General features: G+C 40.5%; 1 protein-coding gene across 4 annotated transcripts; it reads right to left on the bottom strand.

The window, feature by feature from the left end:
* Positions 1-8301: 8301 nt before the first annotated feature.
* Positions 8302-24675, bottom strand: FUNDC1 (FUN14 domain containing 1). Of its 4 annotated transcripts, none has more exons than XM_010724095.2 (5): positions 24491-24667; positions 22454-22610; positions 20596-20671; positions 12409-12537; positions 8302-10764 (listed from the first exon to the last, which is right to left on the bottom strand). In XM_010724095.2, exons 1-5 carry the CDS (start codon positions 24633-24635, stop codon positions 10687-10689), a joined length of 585 nt encoding a protein of 194 aa, XP_010722397.2. In that variant the 5' UTR covers positions 24636-24667; the 3' UTR covers positions 8302-10686. The 4 variants fall into 4 exon arrangements, with proteins under 4 accessions (XP_010722397.2, XP_010722392.1, XP_010722404.1 ...); XM_010724090.4 differs by lacking the exon at positions 24491-24667 and adding an exon at positions 24184-24416; XM_010724102.2 differs by lacking the exon at positions 24491-24667 and adding an exon at positions 24118-24248.
* Between the last annotated feature and the right edge of the window lie 279 nt (positions 24676-24954).

The raw sequence follows: 24954 nt of genomic DNA, 5'->3' as shown, positions 1-24954 counted from the left end.
CGAAAATTAAACCAGTGAGACTCAATTAATGCATGACTCTATTCCCTTTGAGGATGAACATGACTCACAACCAGCTCGTAAAGAAGATGAGCTCTCATTTACTTTAGCTACATGACCTGCTTAGTTCTCAAAGGAGCCCATCAAACCAAAATTAGGCAGTTAAAAAAATCATTCACAATAAATTCAGTAACTAGCAGATCGTGGTATCCCTCTGCTTAACTGATATAGCTATACAATCACATTTTGTAATTGTTGTCATGATTCTCTCCTAAGTAAAAGCATGAAGGTGAGGAGAGGTGGTTTTTATATAACTTCAATGACAACTTTTCAGCCTGTGTATCAAGTGCACGTCGCATTCTGTCCTATGCTATCACTGACCATGTTTTTCTATGTTTTCTGCATTTTCATAGTGAAAATTGCTACGGTGGCATAGGTAATTTAAAGCAAGAAGATTTCTGTAGGGTCAAGCTGCCAGCATAAGCTGGGCACAGAAAGCTCTGCCCTTCAGATCAGATCGAATCAATTCAAGGTCCTGGGAAGGGGAAGTGGCATCGTTTCATTTGGAGCGCATTGGTTCTGGCCATGATTTCTCTGTTTTTGCTATTTTGCTGCTTGTTGAATTTTTACGGGAGGTTTGAGTAACTATAATGATATTTGGAAAAACAACCCAACCCACTTTTTAAAAATCATATCCAGCTCAGAAGCTTTGCATCCGGGGAAGAAGATAGTTTGGGTGTTTGTAGAATGCTTTCAAAAGGAGCTGTGCAGAGGTGAGGGTGAGACTCCCAGCTTATAGAGGCAAGCTGGATCTCCCAGGGCTGTCATTCAGTTGTACAAAGAGAGGTGCCTAAGCCCAAGTGAAAAACTCTACAGTATCTGAACCACCCATATAGAAGACTGGTAGAGATGACACAAAATTATACTGATAGTTCACATAGCCGGAGATATGCCAAGGGTGGTAGCCCCCTATTCAGGCACCTGAGTCCGTTTCCTCTGTTGCCCCACCAGAGATTAGATGACACCCAGATCTACAATATCCTGTACAAATAATTACATACATGCAAGGAAGGCACTTTTTACAAAAGAGGCCTAACAAGTGTAAACTTAGGAGGCTTAACAGGGCAAAATCCTTGAAGTACTTTGCTACTCTTCAGTGAATCCTTCAGCAGCAATAGGCTATCTACAAAACCTGTATTAGATTATGATATGCTTTCCCAGCCTGTACTGCCTCTTGCATTGAGACAGAGCTGAGCATTTCAAAACCATCACTACTAGATGTTTGCCTAATCTTCTTGAAAAGTAGGAAACAACTTCCTTATGTTATGTCTCCAAGTGTTGTATGGTTCCTGTCATTAATTAAGATGTTTTCTCTATTGCCTAGCCTAAATCTTCTTCAGTTTAAGCTGATTTCTTCTTGTCCTTCCTCTGGTGGACATGATGAGCGGTTGATCATAATCCTCTTTATTACAACCTCATACGTACTGGAAGTCTAGCAGACAGCTTTTCTGTGAACTTGTTTTTGAACTCAAAAATAACTCTTCCAAATAATTTTGCTTTTGTTCCACTTGGCCACAAAATGAGTGGTTTTCATAAAAGAGAGAGACAAGCAAGATCATTTGATAACCATCACTGTCCCTCTGCAAACACAGGTTTTAGCCTTCCGAGAAGTGACCTGTCAGACATTAAACTGATATTCCATTTATTGGTGCCACGTGCAATCTGTAAATCCTTCTAGCGAGACAAACATTTACAATTTTGTTCCAACAAAAATGTTTGGAGAACTTAACTGACTGGTGCCTCTGATCCCTCAGTGAACTTGCGGTGGCCTATGCGACTGGTTGCTGAGCCAAGGGAAGCTATATTAGGTAATCTGGATATTAACACAACAGACTTCCCACTTCTTACAGAGCTGGAGATTAGGAAAGACAGTGTAGGTGATCAACACAATCCAAGTATGTCAATTTGACAAGTCTCTGTGGAGTATCTTCTCACCAATACTGCCACTTCAGCTCTGCCTGTTCAGCCAATTTTAACCCCCAGATCCATTGGACCTGAGGGTAATGTCCATCAGTTCTGTGACCTGAGGAATGTATTAAAAAGACTGTGGCCAGCAGGCCAAGAGAGGTGAGGCCTGGTGAGGCCACATCTGGAGTACGCTGTCCAGATCTGGGCTCCTCAGTTCAAGAGAGCGGGAACTTACAGAGAGAGTCCAGTGGAGGCTGACAGAGCACTGGAACAGGCTGCTCAGAGATAAGCTGCAGTCTTCTCTGGAGACATTCAAGACCTGCCCAGACGCATTCCTGTGCAACATTTAGTCCCAGGAACTAAATGCAGTGCAGGGTTTGGGTTTACACAAGTCCCAAAGCAGGATGCTGTTGTGTCCCCAAACTCTTCCCTTGTTTTCCCAGTGGTGTGGGTTACATTGACACCATGCCTCGCTCCCACAGCTCTTGCCTCACTGGTTTTGCTCGGCCTGCCCAGACAGAGCTGGTGCTGGGCACTGTGGAAAACCACGCCACATGAAGCTTTGGAAAAATGCAGCTGCTCTATAGGTAGTTCTTAAATTACTTAATGCCATAGTGGTTTAAATTACATCGATCTTCCTAACAAATGGTGCAGACTTGACTACGCAGGGAACACTACTCCAGCATATCCTGGAGTATTTTTTCTGTATGAGAAGAGAAATACCACATGCTGCCATAGTATTTCTTTGTGTTAATGTCAACTGTAACCACATGGGGATTGGTATCAGTCAAACTATTTCATTAAGGAGTTACATTCCTGCCTAAAATAAATCAAATAATACAAAGGTCCAGAGATCAGACCAGGAAGTTGTGTGGAGATATAACATCCTGAGAATTTGTCTTCTTGTCTGTTCTTATTAAACCTGCAGATGATAAACTGTGCATAGTTCACATATTTACAGAGCTCTGTGAAAGATTAACAGTTACCTTCTGTATAATATATTAACATAGGGAAAAAAAAGCATTTGAAACTGTAGAGACATCTGAAACTCTTTGGAAAGGTAAACCATAAGCATAACATTGCCATGAACTCTTCTCGTATTGACAAGAAAGGATTCACACTGATAAATCCTATTAATGGAGATTATTTACATAAATCTTTTGTGCAACATATTCCAAACCATTTATATTAGCTACAATTCTCCTGTGGCATGTGTGTTAATATAACGTATTTTTAATAATATGTTCATGTAGACACTTATAGATGCACACAGTCAGGACTCACCAGTGTTTGGTTTCTCCTGCAGAAGAGAAGCTGAGCTCACAAACCTATAGATGCAAACTTCGCAGAGCACTTATGTGCCCTCAGTAATCCCACCCATGGTAGATGACCACAACCACTCCTAAAAGCTTTCTGACAGTCTCCTGCTCCCATCCCAGGATGTGATTTATCATTGCAGTGTGGGTGTTCTGACGACTTTTAAGAGTACTAATTGCCTTATTATCCACTCCAGTGCAAGAGTAAAACCTTTTGACATTTTACTTCCTTCCCTGAGGAAAACAAATCCCAGTTCCTGGGACATTACCTTCTGCTGCCTCTGTGATTACTGGGGCGAAGAATTCCTTTAGGTTGTCTGCCTTATCAGCCTCATCTGTCACCAGCTTCCCATTCCTAGCTCTCAGCGCTCCCTCATTGCTTTGCACCATTCATTATTTCCCTTTTTTTTTTTTTTTCCCATTTTTTATATGTTAGGTCGGTGTTCATCACATATTCCATTCCTTATTTTCTATCAATGTGCTTTATCACATCAGGCTCTGTGATACCTTGCTTCAGTTAAGTATTTTTATATTGCTGCAGGAGTGCCTATTAACAGAAGGAAAAAAATGTGATGCACTTTTCTGGTTGTTCCACATTTAAACCCTAAGCCAAGTCCCATTGATGGGACTACTGGAGCCTTCTGCTTGCACCAAGATGGTCACCACCATTAGGCCAGGTCATATGTAGCCTTGCTCAGCCATCCCCTGCCTGCTACCATTGCCAGCTGTATCTTGGCACGGTGTTATCAATCCTAGTGTTTGTTCTACCTTTGATTTCATTCATATACAACCTAGACAGGCAGTCAAACATATGCATGGCTTTACTTGCACTCTTAAGCAAGTCTTAAAACAAAGCTCCTACAGGAGTCAGCATGCAGTTTATCTATCTGGCACAAGAAGCTTTAAAGTTTGGAAAACAAGTATCATAAAATCATAGAATCATAAAATCAGAATCATGGAATCACAGAATGGTTTGGGTTGGAAGGGACCTCAAAGCCCACCCACCCCAACCCCTGCCATGGGCAGGGCTGCCCCCCACCAGCTCAGGCTGCCCAGGGCCCCATCCAACCTGGCCTTGAGCCTCTAGGGATGGGGCACCACAGTTTCTCTGGGCAGCTGTGCCAGCGCCTCACCGCCCTCTGGGGAAGAATTTCTGCCTAACACCTAACCTAAACCACATCTCTTTTAGTTTAAAGCCATTCCCCCCTGTCCAATCACTATCTACCCATGTAAAAAGTCATTCGCCCTCCTGTTAATAAGATCACCTTAGGTACTGGAAAACCACAGTGAGGTCTCCCCACAGCCTTTTCTTCTCCACGCTGAACAAGCCCAGCTCCCTTGGCCCTTCTTCACAGGAGAGGTTGACATGCGGAAATCAAACTCTATAGCCTGTAAGGATATAGAGCAGGTATGTTTTATTAGTGATGAGCATACGCCCTAGTGCAAGGGGGATAGTTCCACCCAACTTGCACACCGTGAGGAAAATGTGTGCTACAGATATAGGCTGAACTAATACATAATTGATTGTTTCCAGGAATTCGGATACATATTCATTAGATTTCCGAGAACCCATTAGCATGCAGACCCTCCCCCTTGCGCGTGCGTAGTGAGTCGTGGGGGTTTCCTCCTGGCAGTCGTGGGATGAAGAATCATCGTCTTCCTCACAAAGGCTTGTAGTCTTTGCTGTAAACTTCCGATCCTGTGGGAGAGGCAGCCCCCGACCCAGTTAATCTGCCCTGAGGACATCTTACCACCTCCCTGCGGGATGTCCTCAGGCTGTTCTCAAACTCTTATCTTTATGTTCTCTACCCCCCTCATTGTCTCAGTCCCAGTGTCTGCAATCCCCATTCTTTTAGCAGCCATTGCACATTTGCTTCTGTAAACTATCTTTTACCCTTTGTTTCTGTGAACCACCTTTTACTCTTCAAGGTGCTCAAGATTTCTGAGGGTCTTTGCATCCTCCTCTGGATCCACCCCAACAGTTCCACGTCTTTCCCGTGATAAGGGCTCCAGTACTCCTGATGGGGCCTCACAAGGGCAGAGCAGAGGGGAACAATCCTTGTTATACCCTGCTGGCTGCCCCTCTTTCACTGCAGTCCAGCATAGAGTTGGCCTTCAGGCCTGCAAGTGCACACTGCTGGCTCACGTTGAGCTTTTCATCCACCAGGACCCTTAGGTCCTTCTTGACAGGGCTGCTGAGTGAGTTCTGCTCTCAGTCTGTACACATTATCTGCAACTGCACTGACCCAAGTACAACACTGCACTTGGCCATGCTGAATCTCACTAGGGCCATTTCTCAAGCATACATGGTATTATATAGAGAAAAAAATATTAGTAATGTTTTAGAAATAAATTCTCTCAGTATTTTTCAATCTTAACAATCATAAACTCTTAAAGAACATTAAGAATACGGACTTATTCCTGCTAAGATTCAGTTCTCTTTTTTTTTTTCCCAAGTTGTTTCTGAAACAATCCTATCACTTGGCTTTCGTACATTCCTTTCATGTCTCTGTGAGTCTTTCTTACATTAACAGTTTTGTTCAGGTGAATTCTGGCTTTTATTCCTGTCTAAGCAGCATCTAGCTATCGTGGCATTTTGACTGGTTCACTGGAGAGGGTTTGAAGTCTGTAAATAAAAATGTGGACTGAGCTGCAGTGTGAGTTTGTTGATCATCAAATACATGAGAAAATAGCCTAAACTTTACTTCAGGGAAGTAAGCCACTCCACTAAAAGTCATACTAGATATATATAGTTCTTAATTCTCTGTATACCATGAGGGCAAGCATACGTAGATAACCTCTTGTGGAGATGAAAGTCCGAAGTGTTTATGTTAAACAGGAATTGTATGGCTCAATGATCATTAATGTCCTTTGTGGATACTGACATATTTTATGGAGAATTTTTATAATATGCAGAGCATATATGCAGAAGGGTTTTCCTTTATTTATAGCTTAAGGCTGAGTGAGTCTTTCTTTTCTTTCCTTCCTTTTTTTCTTTTCCTTCCTTCCTTCCTTCCTTCCATCTGGAGCATTTCCACAAGTAGCACGTTTAACTTCTTAGCAACAATTTAAGGCAAACTTTGAGGTGAGAACTCGGTGTCTGCCCACGCTATTACAAAAGCTGAGGAACATCCGCAGGACAGAATCACAGAATCATTAAGGTTGGAAAAGACCTCTAAAATCACCCAGTCCAACCAGCAGCCCATTCCCACCATGCCCACTGCCCACGTCCCTCAGTGCCACATCCACATGGTTCTTGAACACCTCCAGGGATGGTGACTCCACCACCTCCCCAGGCACCCTGTTCCAGTGCCTCACTGCTCTTTCTAAGAAGAAATGGTTCCTAATATCCAACCCTAACCTCCCCTGAACGCACCAACGGAGGAGACCAGGACTTTGCGCCAGAGCACCTGGTTTGGTGGGCTGGGCACTGCTCAAAGGAGTGGGAGAAGTTTCTCGGGAAGGAGGAACTTTCCTTGAACTCTAACTCAGAGCTGTCAGCTGGCAGTCCAGGAGCTCTGTGTCAGTTGCAGGGTTTATTCCTCAGCTGGCGCTTTTTCACAGACTACATGCTAGGTATGTTATGAAGCATGCACAGGCACCAATTTTAAATTACAGAATTGACTTCTGCAGCTTGTTCTGTATACATCCCCCTTTTTAAGACCTCATGACAAATGAACATAGAATGCAGCTGCCTCAGTCTGGCTGATAAAACAAAAACAGCCTTCAAAGACTTAGCCAAATTCTGTCCACTTAAAGCTCAGTAATAAAATCACAATTATTTTTGACCAAGCAGTCATCTTACTTTAAATTAAAACCTGATGTTGCTTTAACTAAAATAATTTTTAAAATTAGATTATGTCATTAAGATAATGCAAAATGAATAGATGATTTATAATCGAGCTCTTCCAAAACTCATTATTCAGTAAACTTTCAACAGATGTTCACTGCATCGCAGAGGGATATGTGGCATGCCTTGGTGAATCATTAGCTCTGTGTTCAATTCTGAAGTGACTGATAACAACTGCTTGAGGCAAAAAGATATACAAACTGCAAAAGCGAAGGCAGAAAAACCACTAGAATGATTTTATCTTGAACTTCACCAAGCAGTATTAGCTATGGCCAGAGAAACAAGATTTTGCTTTTTCCTCTTTAAATGTAACTGAGCACTCCTGTGATGTATGTGAGCATTGCTCCATCTTTCTTTGAATGGAGCCTGCTTCTTCATTTTAGCAGCACGCAGTGCAAACATGTTCCATTCCTTTGTGAACACATCTCTCTCTGGTGGGTTCACGTTTATCCCCCTGAGTTTTCCTACAGTTCTCCAATTGCACAACCAGAAGCACAAAAATGCTGGTCTACCCCTTCATTAATCTGTTTTTCTTAAAACAATCCTTCCTGATTGTCTGTTTCTTAAAATGAATTATCTCTTTTTCCCCTAAAATGGTCTTATAAATTATTTTTTCCTCAGTCTTCATTTCACTCTCTTCTGAATCTTCTTCACCTCCACAAGGCTTTGTCAGAGAGGATAATAGCAACTCTGAAATCATTCCAAAGAGGATCGTACCACCAGAACATCAAACTGCTGTTATGTTCCACTCCATTTTTGACAGTGACACCTTTTTTTTTGGCTGTAACATTACAGAGAATTCAGCTGTGTACAGGGACACACAAGTCCTCAGTCTGAGCTGATACACAATAAACACTTCTTTTGTGTCTTATTTCTTCATGTTTATTGCCACTCCATCACCTGCTCTATTGGCATTTGTGGTACTCCCCATCGCCAATCCAAACCCAAGGAACAGCAAAGAACTTTGCAAATACTGCAGTGCCAGCAGCCATTATTTTCCTTAAGCCATTAATGCATTACGTAAGGGCAATTCTTATACAAACCACCAGCCTTCACATTTGCAATTACACCATTTCTCCATTATTTTGTCTTTCAGCCAATTTCACATCTACCACAGTATAATGCTTCTTATTCCAAAGGCTTTGAAAAAATAAGAAAAAAATATACAAATCTAGTTCAATCATGTAGTTTTTTATTCACTGAGAACCTCAGATAACAGCAATAGGATAGCAAAACATTCCTCAGCAGAAATTGGGCTTACAGACTGCTATGAAAGTTATTTTAAATTCTGCTTTTAACTATGAAGCACATTCCTTGGTCACAGCAGCCTTTTTAGAAAGGACTCTACAATACACTACCTTGAAACCCTTCTGTGGAATAGAATGCTTTTTAAATGCTCGTCTATGGGTCTTTGTATTGGGCTGGTCACTTCATTTTCAGATCCCTTCAAAACATCCAAGCTCCCCCCAACCAGTCTGTGTGATGTGCACCAGCTCCTGAGATGCCAAAATCTATTAACTGCATCAGCAGAAAACAATACAGTGATCACCTTCCCAACATTGCTTGCATTGAATACTAAGGAAAAGAAACTTCCATACTGTACTATTTTCGTCATTCTTTAATCCCAGATGAGCCGGCCTTCTCTGGGCTTCTCCCTTTCAATAAATGGCAACAATTTTTACATTGCTGTAGAAATTCACCTTCTAAAAACTAAAAACCTTCAGATGTTAACATTATTTGTGGTTGTGTTCGTTAGTGTTTCTTTTTTTTTTTTTTTCTTTTCTTGTGGGGTTTATTTGTTTTCTTTGTGTTTTAACATCCACAAAGTCTTCAAGAGGTTTTAGCTTAACTAAATCCTTAAGCATGGCAGGCATGCATGACGTGCTTCAGAACTTACCCTGGCCAGATGCATGCACATGAAGTTAACCTACAGTACAGGCCTCTGAAGTCCATAGTTGCCCTAATCTAAATATGTTAGCTTACAACAGCAAAGGCCTTTCCTGTACAGTCCACCTGATGGGCGTTCATCACATGTCCTACATGTCAGAAATTCACATTCAGCCATCAGATGCTAATGCATCACTACCACAGTTCAAATGTTTAAATGAGAACCCAGCACAACCTGCATGAGGCAGGCTCAGTTTCACATTAACTTGTTGGTGGAATATTTAAGCAGAAAAAACAGGGCCCTGGGTAAAAGGTTCACAAGCCTGAAATGCAGAAACATGTACAAAGTATGTGTTTGGATTCCCAACTTCTTGAAGATAATCTTGCAACAAATTACCTAAACCACTTTAAAACCCTGCTTCAGAATTAATTTTCCAGCCTTTCTACAGCTATGCTTCCAATCTCCTTTAGAGTCTGCCTCCCGCTTTGATCTGTCAATGATGGAGAACAACCACATCCAGCAGTTCCATTTGCTTTGCCAGACTTCAGAAGAAATAGGCACTCTTCCAATAAGCTGACTGAACCCAATCTGTACCCTAGCTTTTCCACAGCTGACAATCTAGGAATTGGAAGTCAGATTTAAAAAGAAGTCTACGTTGGGCAGAACATAGTGGCAATAGAGGTGAATATGAAAGTGAGCATCACCTCTGATTTCAGTTCCAGCTAAAAGGGGCTGCAGGAGAAGCCTTGGGCTCATTCAAGGTACATCATGATGACATGATACCAAGCCCTGTGAAGTACTAACCCTTGCAAAATGCTCATACCAGAAGCTTCAGCACTTCATTTCACTGTTTACTCACGTCTGAAATGACCTCCACAGTTTACTGTGTATGAAACAATTAAGCATCAGATCATTGTGGAGTCTGCATTTGCAACAATTATCTGTGCACTACAATTTTATCAGTGAGTTTATCCATGTCTACACATCTGTGAAAAACAGTGTAGACATGCACTTAAAACAGGAATCACAGGTAACTTGCAAATATTCGTACCAGATGCCCACAGGCTATGAAATGAGACATTCTCTATGCATACAATGGCCAGAGTCAAAGTTAATTTTCACCTTTAATGAGCTCATGATTCTTTGTTATTTAATACTCCATAGAAAGAGTATTACAGATTTAAAGATTATTGCAGTGACTTTGAAGAACACAACCAGCCGTGAGGCTGGAACTACAGTATCATATACATTATGCAGTCATTGATACTATCTACTATAGCATGAAGAAAAATACTTTCAAAATAAACAGTATTTACTTGCAAACATAGAAATGGAGCTTTCTTTCTTACAATATGGTTACATTCCTATATTCCAAGAATAACATTTTAAAAATGCTAGATCTTGAAAGGTCATAGATAAAAAGTCATGATGACGATGAACCAGTTTTGCCCAGAAATGCTTTTAATGAGCACGCTGCAGTTTTTCAGCAAATCCTAGTTTTGCCAAGCTTCAAGAGGCAGAAGCCTAAAATGTAAAAGCTTCCAAGTTGTCTACCTAGTCCTCTCATCTTGCTCTGGAGGGCCCAGTGATCCACACTGCTTTCTGACAGTGTGTCACCACAACTGTTCTTTGACGCGAATGCCATCACGAAGAGATGATTCAGATCCTTACGATGCAAGGCCCAACAAAAAGCCTCCAACGAATCCACTGGAGACCACGATGTTCTGTTTGATAAATTCTGTTGACTGAGAAGAAAAACAGTATGCGTGAAGAACTGAGCCCACTGTGTCTGACTGTAGCATTTAATACTTTCATCACAACTGCCTGAAACAAGCATAGTGAAACTGAGAGGGTGGTTAGTAACAGGTTTGAAAACACATACAGTTAGGTGGCAACCTCTGGCAACAATGGAGTGAAAACTGGCTCTAGACTGACTTTAACAATACGTTTACAGTACAGGTAGTATTTGGGGAGTTAAGCTACTAAGCAATTCTCATAGTAATTCCATGTCAATGCCACTCTTTTTATTAAAACCAGAGAGTAGTTTTACAAACCTGGCAAAAAAACCCAAAAAAACATGTATGAGTACTGTCATCATTTCAATTTAAATCACACACACACACACACACACAAAAAAAAGTTAGTATAAAAATACTGTTCTTTTGGAAAACGGAGGCATTGGAAAACAATATACTTCACTCCATGTGAGCTAATTTCTTAGTAATTAATCCTACAAAAACCACATGTTTTTGTACAAGATTTCATGAATTAATCACTGAATACAGCATATATCGAACAGATGCCATTTCATAAACCCTTCACTTTGAACACTTCAAATTAGCAGCTAGTACACAATTAGAAAAAAAAAAAAGTAATGTAATTTGGAAAAGGGAAACAAAAGCCACCATGTCCCACCCAATTCTGCTGTGAAATGGAGAACAGGCTAAGCTATCTGGGGTACAGAAGAAGCCAGAAAATCATCTCTCTTGAATTTCCACTCCAAACCCACATTAAAATGTACGATAGTTTTTAGCAACCTAACTATAGTGCCATCAGATTAAGTATAAGACATAAAAGCTCCTTAATTACAAAACTCAGCGTGGCTGCTGTTTCATGGTTATCTGCAGCACATTCCACGTCAGGAATCACAGTTGCAGAGAAAAAAACTTGCAGTACCTATATGGCATTTGAAAAAGTATTAGAACATGCCAAACATTTTTGGTTTTTCTTTTTTTTTGGTGAAAGACAAAATGACATAAAGGCTCTTCAAAGGACAAAAGAAAATGGCCTCAGTAATACTGATCAGAAAGAATTCACCTCTTTTCAACACAGCATGTAACAGATTTTGAAGACAGATACTCTTCATGTATAAAAATGAGATTGAGAAAAAAAATATGACTCATTACAAAACACTTATTGCTCGTCTCCAGGAAGAGAGGTCAGTTTTGTCTAAACAAAGAATTTGTGATCAGTGGATTAAGCCTAAGCCTTTTTTTTTTTTTTAATTATTTTTTGGTATTTGAAGCTACTGTGTTTTAACCATACGCCCTCAACTTTCCACAGTATCTTGAGCCAAGAACGTGCACAGACTAATTGGCAAAGCCAACAGGAGTCCCTACACCACACCTAAGTTAATACTTAATACTAAGTTAATTTATTATACACATCATTGTGTACAATCCTATAAAAGTGAACAAAATACCTAACTAAATAAAAAAGATAACACACAAAAAACTTTTAATAAGGTATACACCCTGGTACCTTCCCATGATAGTCAGAACTAAGTGGTGCAAAACCAAGGAACTATTTTCAACTGAGCACCACATGCAGGGGAAGGTGCAAAAAAAAAAAAAACTGGCTGGCAAGAAAGTGCATCACCTTAGACTTACCTCTTCAATTAGAGTATTGATTTCAGGTGCTGCCTTATTTGCACGCTTTTTTAACTGTTTTTTTGCCTTGTTTACATCTTTCTCAACTCTCTTCCAGTCAACTTGTACATATCCACTATGACTAGCGATCTAGGAAAATAAATTGTAGTTAGTACTGTTCTAGTTAACATTTTCTGAATCAGAATATGGTATCTTTGTGCTTACAAAATTTGCTTGCATTGTTTAAATATTGTTTTCTGGTTGTTTTTTTTTTTTAATTATAGATAAAGGAAAAGACATTCCTCAAATTACAACAGGCACTCCAAACACTAACATCTTGCAGTAAGAGCCACTGAAAATGTGCAAGTAATTGCAAAGTTCAGTAGACTGTTAATTTTACCAATTTTCTATTGTTTGCTTATAAAAACCTTCATTTTTTTCCTTCAGCACTTAGTGAAACTTTAATTGCAAGAATAGGAAAGAAAAGTAAATTTATAGGACAAAAATAATTTTAAAAGGAAGTTCCATTTTAGTTTCTTTCAAAATTGTGGAATTCTAACTTGTGACAGCATATTTGTGGCTAGTAAGAATCATACTTAGAAATAATGAGAACTATTATCTTACATCATTTAAACTGTCCAACAAATAAGTATTCGAAAACGGAATTCTACAAAACAGAGACGGTAAGCAGAAAAAATGAAACACAAACACTGCGAATGCTGTAACATGAGTTAGCTGGGAGATTCCATAGTACATTCAATCGTCATCCCAAACTTTCCCTTATTCAGATTTAGTCCTGAAAAAGGGAAAATGTTCTGCTACTCAGCTGTCAGTCCTCTCAAATTTTCTCAAAACAATTCAGAAAATACATATTTAAATGCTTATAATGACATAGCCTAAAAACCAGGCAATTACTGCATATTCCAGGTACAGTTAAAATAAAAAAAAAACCAACTCATCAGCTGGAAAAAGAGGAAAATCAAAACTAAGGATTACTCTCAGAGGATTCTCCTGGAGGAGCAGGCCACCTGTGGCTTGGACAGATACACTCTTTGCTGGGTAAAGAACTTGCTGGGTAAAGGACTTTGCTGAGTAAAGAATGGCTGGATGGCTGGGCTGAGTGGTCCAGCTGGTGACCGGTCATGAGCGATGTTCCCCAGGGGTCAGCACTGGGCCTGTCCTGTTCAGTATCTTTACTGATGACTTGCACAAGGGGACTGAGTGCACACCCAGTGAGTTTGCAGATGGCACGAAGTTGGGAGGAAGCGTCAACCTGCCTGGAGGAAGGAATGTCCTACAGAAGGATCTGGATAGGATGGATTGCAGGGCTGAAGCCAATGGGATGAGGTTCAACAAGACCCAGTGCCACATCCTGCACTTTGGCCACAACAACAACAGGCAGTGCTACAGGCTTGGGGCAGAGTGGCTGGAAGACTGTGTGAAAGAAATGGATCAGGGAGTATTGGTTGAAAGCCAAACAATGAGCCAGCAGCGTGCCCAGGTGGCCAGAAAGGCCAGCAGCATCCTGGCTTGTAACAGAAATAGTGTTGCCAAAAGGAGCAGGGAAGTGATCATCCCCCTGTACATAGGTCAGGTGAGGCTGCACCTTGAGTGCTGTGTTCAGTTTTGAACCCCTCACTACAAGAAAGACATTGAAGACCTCGAGCGAGTCCAGAGAAGGGCAACAAAGCTGTGAGGGGTCTGGAGCAAAGTCTGATAGGGAGCAGCTGAAGGAACTGGGATTGTTCAGTCCGTAGGAGGTTCAGGGGAGACCTTACTGCTCTCTACAATCACCTGAACACAGGTTGTGATGAGGTGGGGGCTGGCCTCTCCTCCCATGTAACAGTGATAAGAGGGAATGGCCTCATGTTGTGCCAGGGGAAAGAGACAGAAAGAGCAGAAAGGCAATGGCACAAGCTGCCCAGGGAGGTGTGGATTCACCACCCTCGGAGGCATCCTCAAAATGTTTAGATGTTGTACTGAGGCACATGGTTTAGTGGCAAAATATTAGTGGTAGGTGGACAGATGGACTGAATGATCTTGGAGGTCTTTTCCAACCTTGGTGATTCTATGATTCCATGATTTTGACTGCTGAGACAAATAAACACAGACCACTACCTTTAAAGATAAATGACTTACATAGAAACCAGTTCACAGAGAGTGAGATTTCTCAGATTCTTCCCAAGGCCATGTTTGTCAAATTCATATAATTTATGTAAAAATATTCTATCCAAATGGTACAATTCACATATAATGAAATTATGTAGGACAGGTATTTAAGTATACAATATATTAAGCTTGGGATATCTTAGAATATAAAAAATCCATTAGCCTTGCCTGTCTAATGGAAAACCAATTTATGTATACAGGTGCTGGTGTTGCATAGCTAATTAAGGACTACTTATTTAGCATGAAGACGAGAAAGAGGTTTTAAACTGTGCTGTGTTGCACGTTCAGTCACTGGAAGACAAACTAGGGAAAAAAAATAAATAACAACAACAACAAAATGCCGAGGTAGAGGCTAGGTTTTTGTGGTTTTTTTAAATGAATTCAAAATTACCGTAGGAATTTGAAGGAGTCCTGATTGTTGAAATGGAGTCTTCTAACTCATAAATTCAAAAACTAAACATGGACTTATGTAAAGTTCAACACCATGCAAGAAATGCAAGCAAATATATTAGAAGCAGAATATGAACAAAAGGCTTTAAAGGAAACAACCTATCATTAGGTCTAGTCTAATTAGCTCGGCTATCCATAGATACAGGCATGAGGCAGAAGTTTTTAATTAAGCTCAGTTTAGCTCCCTAATAATTAGAGCTAACGTTTTTGTCAGAACTCCAGTTTACACAACAATAGTTATATTAAATATATATATTTCTCCCTGAACTCAGAAGCAGAGATCCAAAGTTCTGCTTTTGAATCTTTGTATGTATCTACGTGGCCAATAGCTCTACGTCCTGGTGGAGGTCAGTAATGAATGGAGTCCTCCAGGGGTTCATCTTGGGATTGGTACGCTAACATCTTTATCTATAACATAGATGATAGGACTGAATGCACCCTCAGTAAGTTTGTTGATGACACCAAGCTGAGTGACACGGTTGGCAGAGCAGAAGGAAGAGGTGCCATTCTGAGGAACCTTGATAAACTTGAAAGGTGGACCCTGTGAACCTAATGAAGTTCAACAAAGCAAAGTATGAGGTTTTGCACTTGGGTTGAGGTAATCCCAGTTATGCACACAGACTAGGAGAAGAACTGCTTGAGAGTAGCCCTGTGGAGAAGGACTTAAGGATCCCTGCTGATGAAAAACTTTAAATGAGCAAGTGTGTGCTTACAGTCTGTAAAGCCAATGGCATCCTGGGTTCCATCGTAAGAGGAGTGGCCAGCAGGATGAGGAAGTGATTGTCCCTCTCTACTCTGCTCTTGTGAGGCCCCATCTGGAGTACTGTGTCCAGGTCTGGGGCTCACAAAACAGGAAAGATGTGGAGCTGTTGGAGTGGGTGCAGGGGAGGGCCACTAAGATGATCCAAATAAAGACAGGCTGAAGGAATTGAACTTGTTAAGCTTGAAGAGAAGGCTGCAGGGAAATCATAGCCTACCAACATTTAAAGGGAGTTTATAAACATGAGGGAAATCAACTTTTTAAACTGGCAGATAGTAATAGGGAAAGGGGAGATGGTTTTAAAAATAAAAGAAGGGAGATTTAGATTAGATGTCAAGGGGAAGTTTTTTACTGAGAGAGCGGTGAGGTGCTGACACAGGCTGGCCAGAGAGACTATGAATGCCCCATCTCTAGAGGTGATTAGGGCCATGGTAGGTGAGGCCCTGGGCAACCCAATCCAGTGCTTGACCTAGCAGCTGTCAACCCTGCCCATGCCAAGGGGGTTGGAACTTGATGATCCTTGAGGTCTCCTCTAACCCAAGCTCTTCTATGACTCTATGAAATAAGTAATAGAAGAATGTTTTAAATATAAAATGTATAGATGTGAGGAAAAAGCTCTGTACTTCATTGCAGTGATAGTTAGAGCCTGTGTCACATCTGCTTTGGCTGCAATCCTGCTAAATCCCTAAATTTGTATATAAATGCCTGTATTTGTATATAGACTCAGAAAGAAGCTCAATAAAGCCAAGCGTTGGTGAAACTGACTTTTATTTTTAAATCCTAATTCACCATAGAAGAAAATACTACCTTACAGGCAAGGTTCCTACAATACATATATAAATACAAATTCTTAAAGTTCACTACTATTTTCAAAGCCAGTCCCTAAGATAATGGAGAGTACTAATGTTCTATTATCATCTCCACACTTACGTACCTATATGACTAAGAATATATGTACATGCATATGTAACTCATACTAATAGACTATTTTTTTTTTAAAAGATCTTCCAGAAACTACTGGGAAAAAAAGTATTTTCTAAAAAGATGATTAAAAAATACATCAATGCAAGATTATTAAAACTACCCATATCTCTGAACTAATTGAAGGGAGCAGAGAATCTAAAGGGAAGATCTCATTTTGGGGGTGATACTGGATACGTATGCAAGTAATTTGTTACCACAAACCATCATTAAGAGTAATGAGAAAATAATGTGCAAGAGCAAAAAAACGTGTATAGTAAGATGGGACAGCAGGATGGGAAGTTTTGATTTCCCTCATACTAGAGAAGCCTAGCCAAGCCCAGAAGCTCCCTGCAAGCTGCATGTTCTCAGCTTCCTGCTGTAATTATACAGGTAAGCAACCCTCTCTGCTCTTGGCAAGTTTCCAGAATAGATCTGATGAACCTCTAGCTTTGATATACAAAGATAAGGAGGGACTGAGAAATGATACTCCAGATGCTGTATTTTCAGCCACCATCCAACTGGCACAACAAATGCAAAACTGAATGCAGCTCTGTTATCAAGTCTCCAACCCAAAAGCATACTGCCCTTTCTCACTTCACTGCAGCCCCACAGCATCATCAGAGCATGGCATCAACATCTCTCTGCGCAATGTATAGCCAAGGGTAGCTTATGGTTTGTTTTGTTTTGTTGTGTTATTATTTTGTTTCTTATTTTTCCTAAGTTAAAAAAAAATATTTAACAAATATTTGAAGTCAATTTATCATACTAATGGAATGACACAAAATACATCACTGAAAACACACACAAATACATCATTTTACGATTAAGTCAGTCGACACAAAATGGAAAAGGTGGCAGTGCGTTGAGTGCAGAGCAAAAAGCATTACTAAGGATACAGGAATTTAAAAACATAGATCAGGCACTTGTTAAGAACTATTGTTCTAAGTAATTTATTATAGCAGAACGACATGGAGTTCATACTTCTCTGCTCTGTAGGATCTGACTGAACTGTGTACTACATAATCAAAAGTTGGAGAAGGCAAGTCCCTTAGGTTAGTATTTGAGTTGAGAAATTATGTTTTCCTTAGTATAGTGCACAGATGTTGATTTATAACCAGCATATATGAAGAATCACATCTCTTAAAAAAAAAGTTAAATGATCAAATTAAGCTGTTAAAAGAATCAGCAAAAAGATGTAATAAAAGGTCGTAATTACAAAAACAAGGCAAATTCCTTAATCTCTTTTTTTATTCTCCACAAATCACTTTTAAATCTTAATTAGGACTGAAAAAAATGTACGGATCATATACAAAAATCTGAGAAACCTTTTTGCTTCTTGTATAAACTGACACTTCGAAGTGCACTGCTTTCAGTTCCATAGTAGATTTTTTCAGATAACATCACATGCTGGAGAAAAAAAAAACTACACTTTTTAAATTTCAGGACTGAAATGTTTTACTGAATGGGCTTTACCCAAGAATATTGCCTTATGTAGTTCTTGTTTGAGCAGGTAATTACAATGTCAATATTGCAATCAGGAGCTTAAATGAAATCTGCAGCTTCAGAAAAGCGCAGAGATAAAAAGGAAGTTTCTAGTCACATGCTGAAGTGTTCCTCTGCCCACATAGGGGAAGTGCTGAACATATATTCAAAAGGGAATTAACATCACAATGTGTGATCTTCAAATGAAAAAATTAAAGACTACAGAAATGTAATTATACTATAGAATTTATGACTCAGCTTTAAAAATGCAAAATGCTTTGAATTGAAATGAAAAAGCAAGGCATTTATTTCAAATCCTTCCAAGAAAATCTGATCTTCCTTAATTAAAGAAATAGACTAGATTCAAAACATGCAGCTTATTTTTTCCTCTTGGCTAATATTCCTTTTCAGATACACCGTAAATGAGATCAACTACAAAATCAGACACTCAAACAAATGGCAAACCAATTTAGTGTATAGACAGCTCCCTAAGCTTCGCAGCTCAACAAGCAAAACACTGCATAAGTAATAAGTTTCAAGCAATTTCTATTCTTTTCCATCTACAGGTTTTAACTTTCCAGCTTCCTGTAGCAAGAAGCATTAACGCAGGGACTTGCAGGCAATGTTCTGCCTACTGCTCCTGGATTCCAGGCCTCTCAGTTCAGCAGACTCTACAGTCTTATTTAGATAAAACTGACATTTAATGAGTTCCGACCAACAGCACGCTATATGGGAAGAGAGACTCTGATATTTAACTCGATGGAAAAGAACGATAAGTACTTTCAAGATTCACTGACTATATATAAATTATATAAAATTTAAATGTTCTCTCATGATGCAGAAGTACACATTGTGGGTTAAAGAACTGAGGGGTCTTCAGATTGGTTCATTTGCTGACATTGCATGTTTTGCCAATAGATGTACACCTGTGTGCTCCTAAACCCCTTCTGATTTAATACAATTGTTAAATTCATTCCCTGTGTTTAGGTACAAGTCCAATAACCAATGCTTTCCAGGATATTTAAACAGCTCATCCATGCACCATGGTGAAAGAGAGCAAATAATACCATGAAGCTTCATATCAGAAGTGTTTCTCTTTGGCTCCTTACGTTGTTGTTGATGCTTGCCTCTGAGTAATACAAAGTCAAGTAAATTGAAGATAACTGAAAGTAATTGAGTAATTGAAAACTATGTATGTTCTATACTTACTGAAAACAAGCTAAACCAAATAGTTCAAAAAGCATACATTCTCATACGGAATGGGATTGCAGTGTTTATGTTTAACAGGGGGGGAAAAAAAAAAAAGGATGGCCATGAAAGAAGGAAGAGTACGTCATGCAACTGTGACATCTTGCTGCATTATACAGTAGGAATGACAGGTCCTACACAAACTGTCCTTATCAATAGCTGGATCTAACAGCCATTGCCACCAAGGGAGCAAATAAAAGTGGGATGGATTTTCAGAAACCCTTCAGGGCTGTGCTGGCAAGAATAAAAAGAAACTATTTTTAATACTCTGTCTCAAAAAAAAAAAAAAAAAGGTATATTATTTGAATGAACCCAAGTAGGCACCAGTCTATTTCCTCATTTAAAGAAAAAAGACAAGCCCACAGACACAAAAGATGTGAGAAATGCTAGTAAAGGAATTAAAAGTTACTTGTCATCTCATAGAAGGACATGTGAAATTCTCCTTCACTTAAAGCCTTTTCATTTATTTGAAGGTTTTTGGGCAATATATATCAGGGCAATCCTCCCCTAAAACAATAGCTGATGAAAAATGTAAATGGTCACACCAGATGACACCATAAGATTTTTAGACTTGAAATTCAGTTGAACAGAGGAATGCAGTGAAGCTATCAGACCTTTAGAGGTTTAGTGGGTAAAGCTAGTGAAGAAATCTTGGGAAGAAAAAGGAAAAGTATCGCTTCATAACTGGACCAGAGTACATCTTCCAAGTGACTGCCAATGCAGCCCAGTTTTCTCAAAGCACTGATAGAATTTAAAGATCTATTTTAAATAAACACTGCTTATATACCCTATCTCTCTAAGCATAGGTTTAAAGGCAGTTCCTCTGATCTGAAAATGTCAAATCACACAATCACACACAGCATCAATTTCTCTACAAAGGTTTCTTCTGGCTTAACACAAACTATGGTACAGGATGGAGTAAATTCTGGTTTAGCACTTTTTTTTTTTTTTTTTTTTTGCTTCTTTTGCACACAATTTTCCATCTGAAATCAAGTTGTGGATTGGTAACATGAAAAAGATAGAAAGGTAGATAAGAAGCCTTCCTAATTAAATTTTACCCAGCAGCTGAGTTTTTTTTTTCCTACTGTTTAAGTAAATAACATTTGCCAACTTATAAAGCATGAAATTCTACATACTTGAAGCAGAAGAAAGCCACCACCTACTGCAGTTGCTGCAAGCTTTCCGACTTTCTGGAACAAAAATCCCGCACACCTTAGGAGAACAAAACAAAAAGCCAGTCCAGTGAAGTTGTCTGCTGAACAATGCTGCAGTCCAAAATTCCTGACGGTGACAATTACTATTACGTTCTTCATTTACCAAAGCAAGTGTATCATTTCACACTTATAAACTGCAGATCAGAATATTTAATACAAACAATGTTTAATGACTAGTGCCCAAGGCAAAACAACATGAGCAGTGGTTGCTAGTTTATGGCTGCCCAATGGCCCCTTTAAGGTAAGCCTGAGATCTCCAGGCTTTGTCTATACATCAAAGCTGCATGCTGCTACTGAACACAACACTTTAATAAAGCACAATATAGTAATATAAATATGCCATTATAACTATTCCCAAGTGTTAGGTTAACATATTTTACTGTCGTTTATTCAGCTACACAATCCATAACTTACATCCCAGCTAAAAAGAAGTTACTAACCTACAACAAGAGCTAAAAGCTGGTGGAAAAAATAGGAGGATGAGACAGGGAAAGGTGCTCTCTTGAGACATGGCATTGGTCTATTTTTAATGGATCAACTAGCAATTTAGAAATTCATTCTAAACACACCCCCATCAAATGGGGACCAGCAGAGATACCAGTATAAGAGAACAGTTTTGGCAGAAAGGTGCCTGTGGAGGTTATCCCCTCCAGTTCCCAAACTGGGCCAACTGCAAAGCCAAACCCAAGCTCCAAGCCGAATGAGGTTGCTTGGGGTCCCACTCCAGCAGGTGTAGGATATTTCCAAGGCTGACAGTCCCATGATCTCACCAGGCACATCCTTGGGGTATGTTCGCCCCCCCTAATCTCACACACTGGATGATTTTTTTTTTTTTTTTTTTTTTAACTCTGCATATGAACTATTTACATACGTAACACACACATACATACACATACACAGATACTGAAATACAGTTTCCACATCTTTCAATTAGCCATTTTTTATGGATGCCAGATCCCATTAACTAGAAATTTCCTAGAAATTCCACAGTTTGTGTATATACACATCTGTAGAAGTTATTTTAGAGGTCAATCAAACACTAGATTGTGTCAGTCTACATTCCCTACACAGTACTAAACATATACATAATCATTTCATTTTTAACCTATTTCACCTTCCAAAGCTTGCTGTCTGTGCAACCATGTTGTTGTTTTCCACTGAACTTAACAATACTGCAGTAAACAAATATTAGACAAGTATCTTTGAAGTCAAGATATTTGTTATTTGTCAAGACTGTGGACCCATTTTCCAATTTCTATTCTCATATAGACTGCCTGTCTGTCACCATAAACTATTTTAGCATAGTTATGTTGTAATAGCTGCTCTCATGTTAAGAGAAGAGACACCATTAAGCTGTTCAAAATGGCTCCAGTTTAATTTAGGGCAACAAATTTTATTAAAATTTATTTAATAATAAAATTAAAATGAGGCCCTTAAAGATATATTCTGACACACATTCCTGTCACCAATAAAATACACCTTAGCCACAGTATCATAACTAATCCTCTAAATCTACACTAGTAAGTAAATCTGCTTTTCCACAGAAGTAAAAATTACATGCAGTAAATTTCCATTTACTCCTAAAACTTCTAGAGTTCTGCCTTTCTTCAAATCCTTTTCACAATAGCTGGTATGAGTTCCCTTAAGTAACTGGCGTGTTTGACTACAAAAAGACCTTAGAGTGAGGAATCAGTGATAACGGGAAGTCTGTTAGACAAAATATATGTATATGGTTCAAACAAAGAGGCCTAGTGCAGTTATGAAAGTAATGTTCCCTCACCAGCCAGTCACTCCACCCATCACGATCTGTGTAGCTACGGAGTATTTTTCTACAATTGGTCCTGAATTCCGGCCGAACAAACGATTCCACCAATGGTGACGCCTTGCATATTCCGTTAGATCCAACACTTCATAGGAATCATCATCACTTTCGTGTTCTAAAAAAGAATAAAGAAGAAAAGAAGTAAGTTATTTTCTTAATTACCCAGTGCACTAACATTCTATCAAAACAAACAAACAAAAAAACTAACCCACCAACAAAGAAGCAAACATTAACAGAACTATATTTGGTATTAGTTGCCTAATACAATAACTTAAAATTCCATATAAGGGCTACCTAAGGTCCAGAGGCTAACACAGCAAATTATTTTCAGATTTTATGTCATAAGCTTCAATACAAGACAACAGCAAAGATAATAATCCATAAAATCCATGCCTGGCACAGAAGAACAGGAATCCCTCTCTGTTCAAGTGGAGGAACTGAGAGGCATCAGATGAAGCTAGCAGGCAGCTGGTTGAACTCAAAAAAAGAGGGTGTCCTCCCCATTCCTCCTTGAGGTCTGGTTGACCTGCAGAACACCTTGCTACAGGATGCTGCAGGTACCAGAAGCTGATTGTGGACTTCAAGTAACAACAAAATAAATTAAAGGTTTAAGAAAAAAGTCATGAAGGGCTATCAAACAAAGGCAACAACCAAAGCTGATCAGGTCCTGAGTAGAAGATCAAAAGAAACACTTTGAGAAACTATCTCGACAAGCCTACCCTGTTATTCTGTCTTACTGCATTTTGGAGCTAATGGCTTTCATGCGCGTGGCTTTTATCTGACACAGCATAATTGCTGTCATGATCTTAAGCCATTTGCAACACATCTAACTTAAGAGAAAGCACAGGCTTCTCTTTTCCATAGTCCAAAGTTCTGAAAGACTGAGAATTCCCAGTCTTGTGGGAATTCACAGCAGCTCGACTAATTAGCCAAGAACAGGCACTTGAGTTCCTGTTCTGTAACAGATGAAATAAATGAAGCTAGGAATTCAATTAAGTTCTGCAATTTCTGTATAATTCTGTCAACATTTCCAAAATAGGCCTCCTACAACTTCAAATTAAGCATCATAAACACCACTTCCATTCAAACATCAAAGGGAATAGATGGTCTACTTTCACAAAGGGAAGTTTTAAAAGCATATCACAGTTCTCTATGGATACATACAGGAATTAAAATCTGTTTCTGTTATGAATACGAAAGGTGAAACTCAACTCGGCGACAATGCTGAGACATCAGTAAGAGAAGTCACATTACTACCTGGAATCTTAATAACTGGGGATGTAAACATTCTGCCAGGGATGCCAGCAGTCTTTTTTTAACACTACTACTTGTGACTGAAGTGCTAAAGAATGCAGACAATATACACGCAGGTACGAATTCTTTCCCTCCCTGCTCCCAATTACCGAAACACAAATAATTAGACCCATAATGTTAAAAGTTGCTACGGAAGGTTCTTCCCAGCTTTCAAGTGCTGACGGTTCATGAGAAGGTAACATGATATTAATAACGTAGGGGCAGCATTAAGCCACAGCTCACACGAATAACGGGTTCTATGGCCAACAGCGCTGTCTGATGATGCCCCGCTGCTACACGACCTTCTCTGGACGTGACACTAAGCTCACCCTTCGCAGCCATACAACTGTCAGCAGTTCAAACCCACGCACTTCAGCACCGGCACACGAACACACCAGGTGACGAGGATGCTGAGGACGCCGCTCCCGTTCCCACAGCGCACGGGACAACTCCGTGCGGACCCCACGGCCCGCGCATCGAGGAACTCCCCCGATATCACGCTTTCGGGCCGCCCTTCGCCCCGCCCACAGGGCCGGCGGTAACCCGCGGACGGGGAGAACGTGTGCGGGCCAGGGCACCAGCGATTCCCCACCGGCTCCCGGCACAGAGGGGTGAAGGCCGCTCTCGGCCCCCAACGCAAGGCCGGCTGCCGCGCCTCCGTCCCTTCCCCGCGAGGGGCCGAGTCCCCGGGAGCGGACTGACCTGGGGCGGTGCGGGGCCTCCGCGCCGCCATGTTGGCTGCTGTTGACGGCGGAGCCGGGCCCGAAGCCGCGCCGCTCCACCCCCCGCGGCCGCTCCGCGCTGTTGGCGACCGTCCCCTCTGCGGCCGCGCGGTGGTAGCGCGCATGCGCCCGCCGTCCTTTCTACCCGAGCGGGCAGCGGGGCGTGAGATGACGTCACAGGCAGCGAGGGTCCCCGCGGCCCGAGGGATTGTGGGAGATGTAGTTCTGCCAGGAGCGCGGCCATTTGGGCCTAGGGGTCCCTCGGCGTGGGGTTCTCAGGTACCGGTACGCTCCCTCTCCTCTCCAGTCAGGAGTTAAAGTGAGGGGGTCTAGTACAGGAACCATCCGATGGCACATTGCAGGTGGAGGCCTGTGTCCCTTGGCAGGACCCTTTGGCATTGTGTGGTCAAAATGGTTCCACCCCCATAGCAGTCCCTCTTCCTC

This window comes from Meleagris gallopavo, chromosome 1 (genome assembly GCF_905368555.1).
Source record: "Meleagris gallopavo chromosome 1, MGAL_WU_HG_1.1, whole genome shotgun sequence".
In the NCBI taxonomy this organism is placed as follows: domain Eukaryota; kingdom Metazoa; phylum Chordata; class Aves; order Galliformes; family Phasianidae; genus Meleagris; species Meleagris gallopavo.
This window is presented reverse-complemented; position numbering and strand designations above follow the sequence as displayed.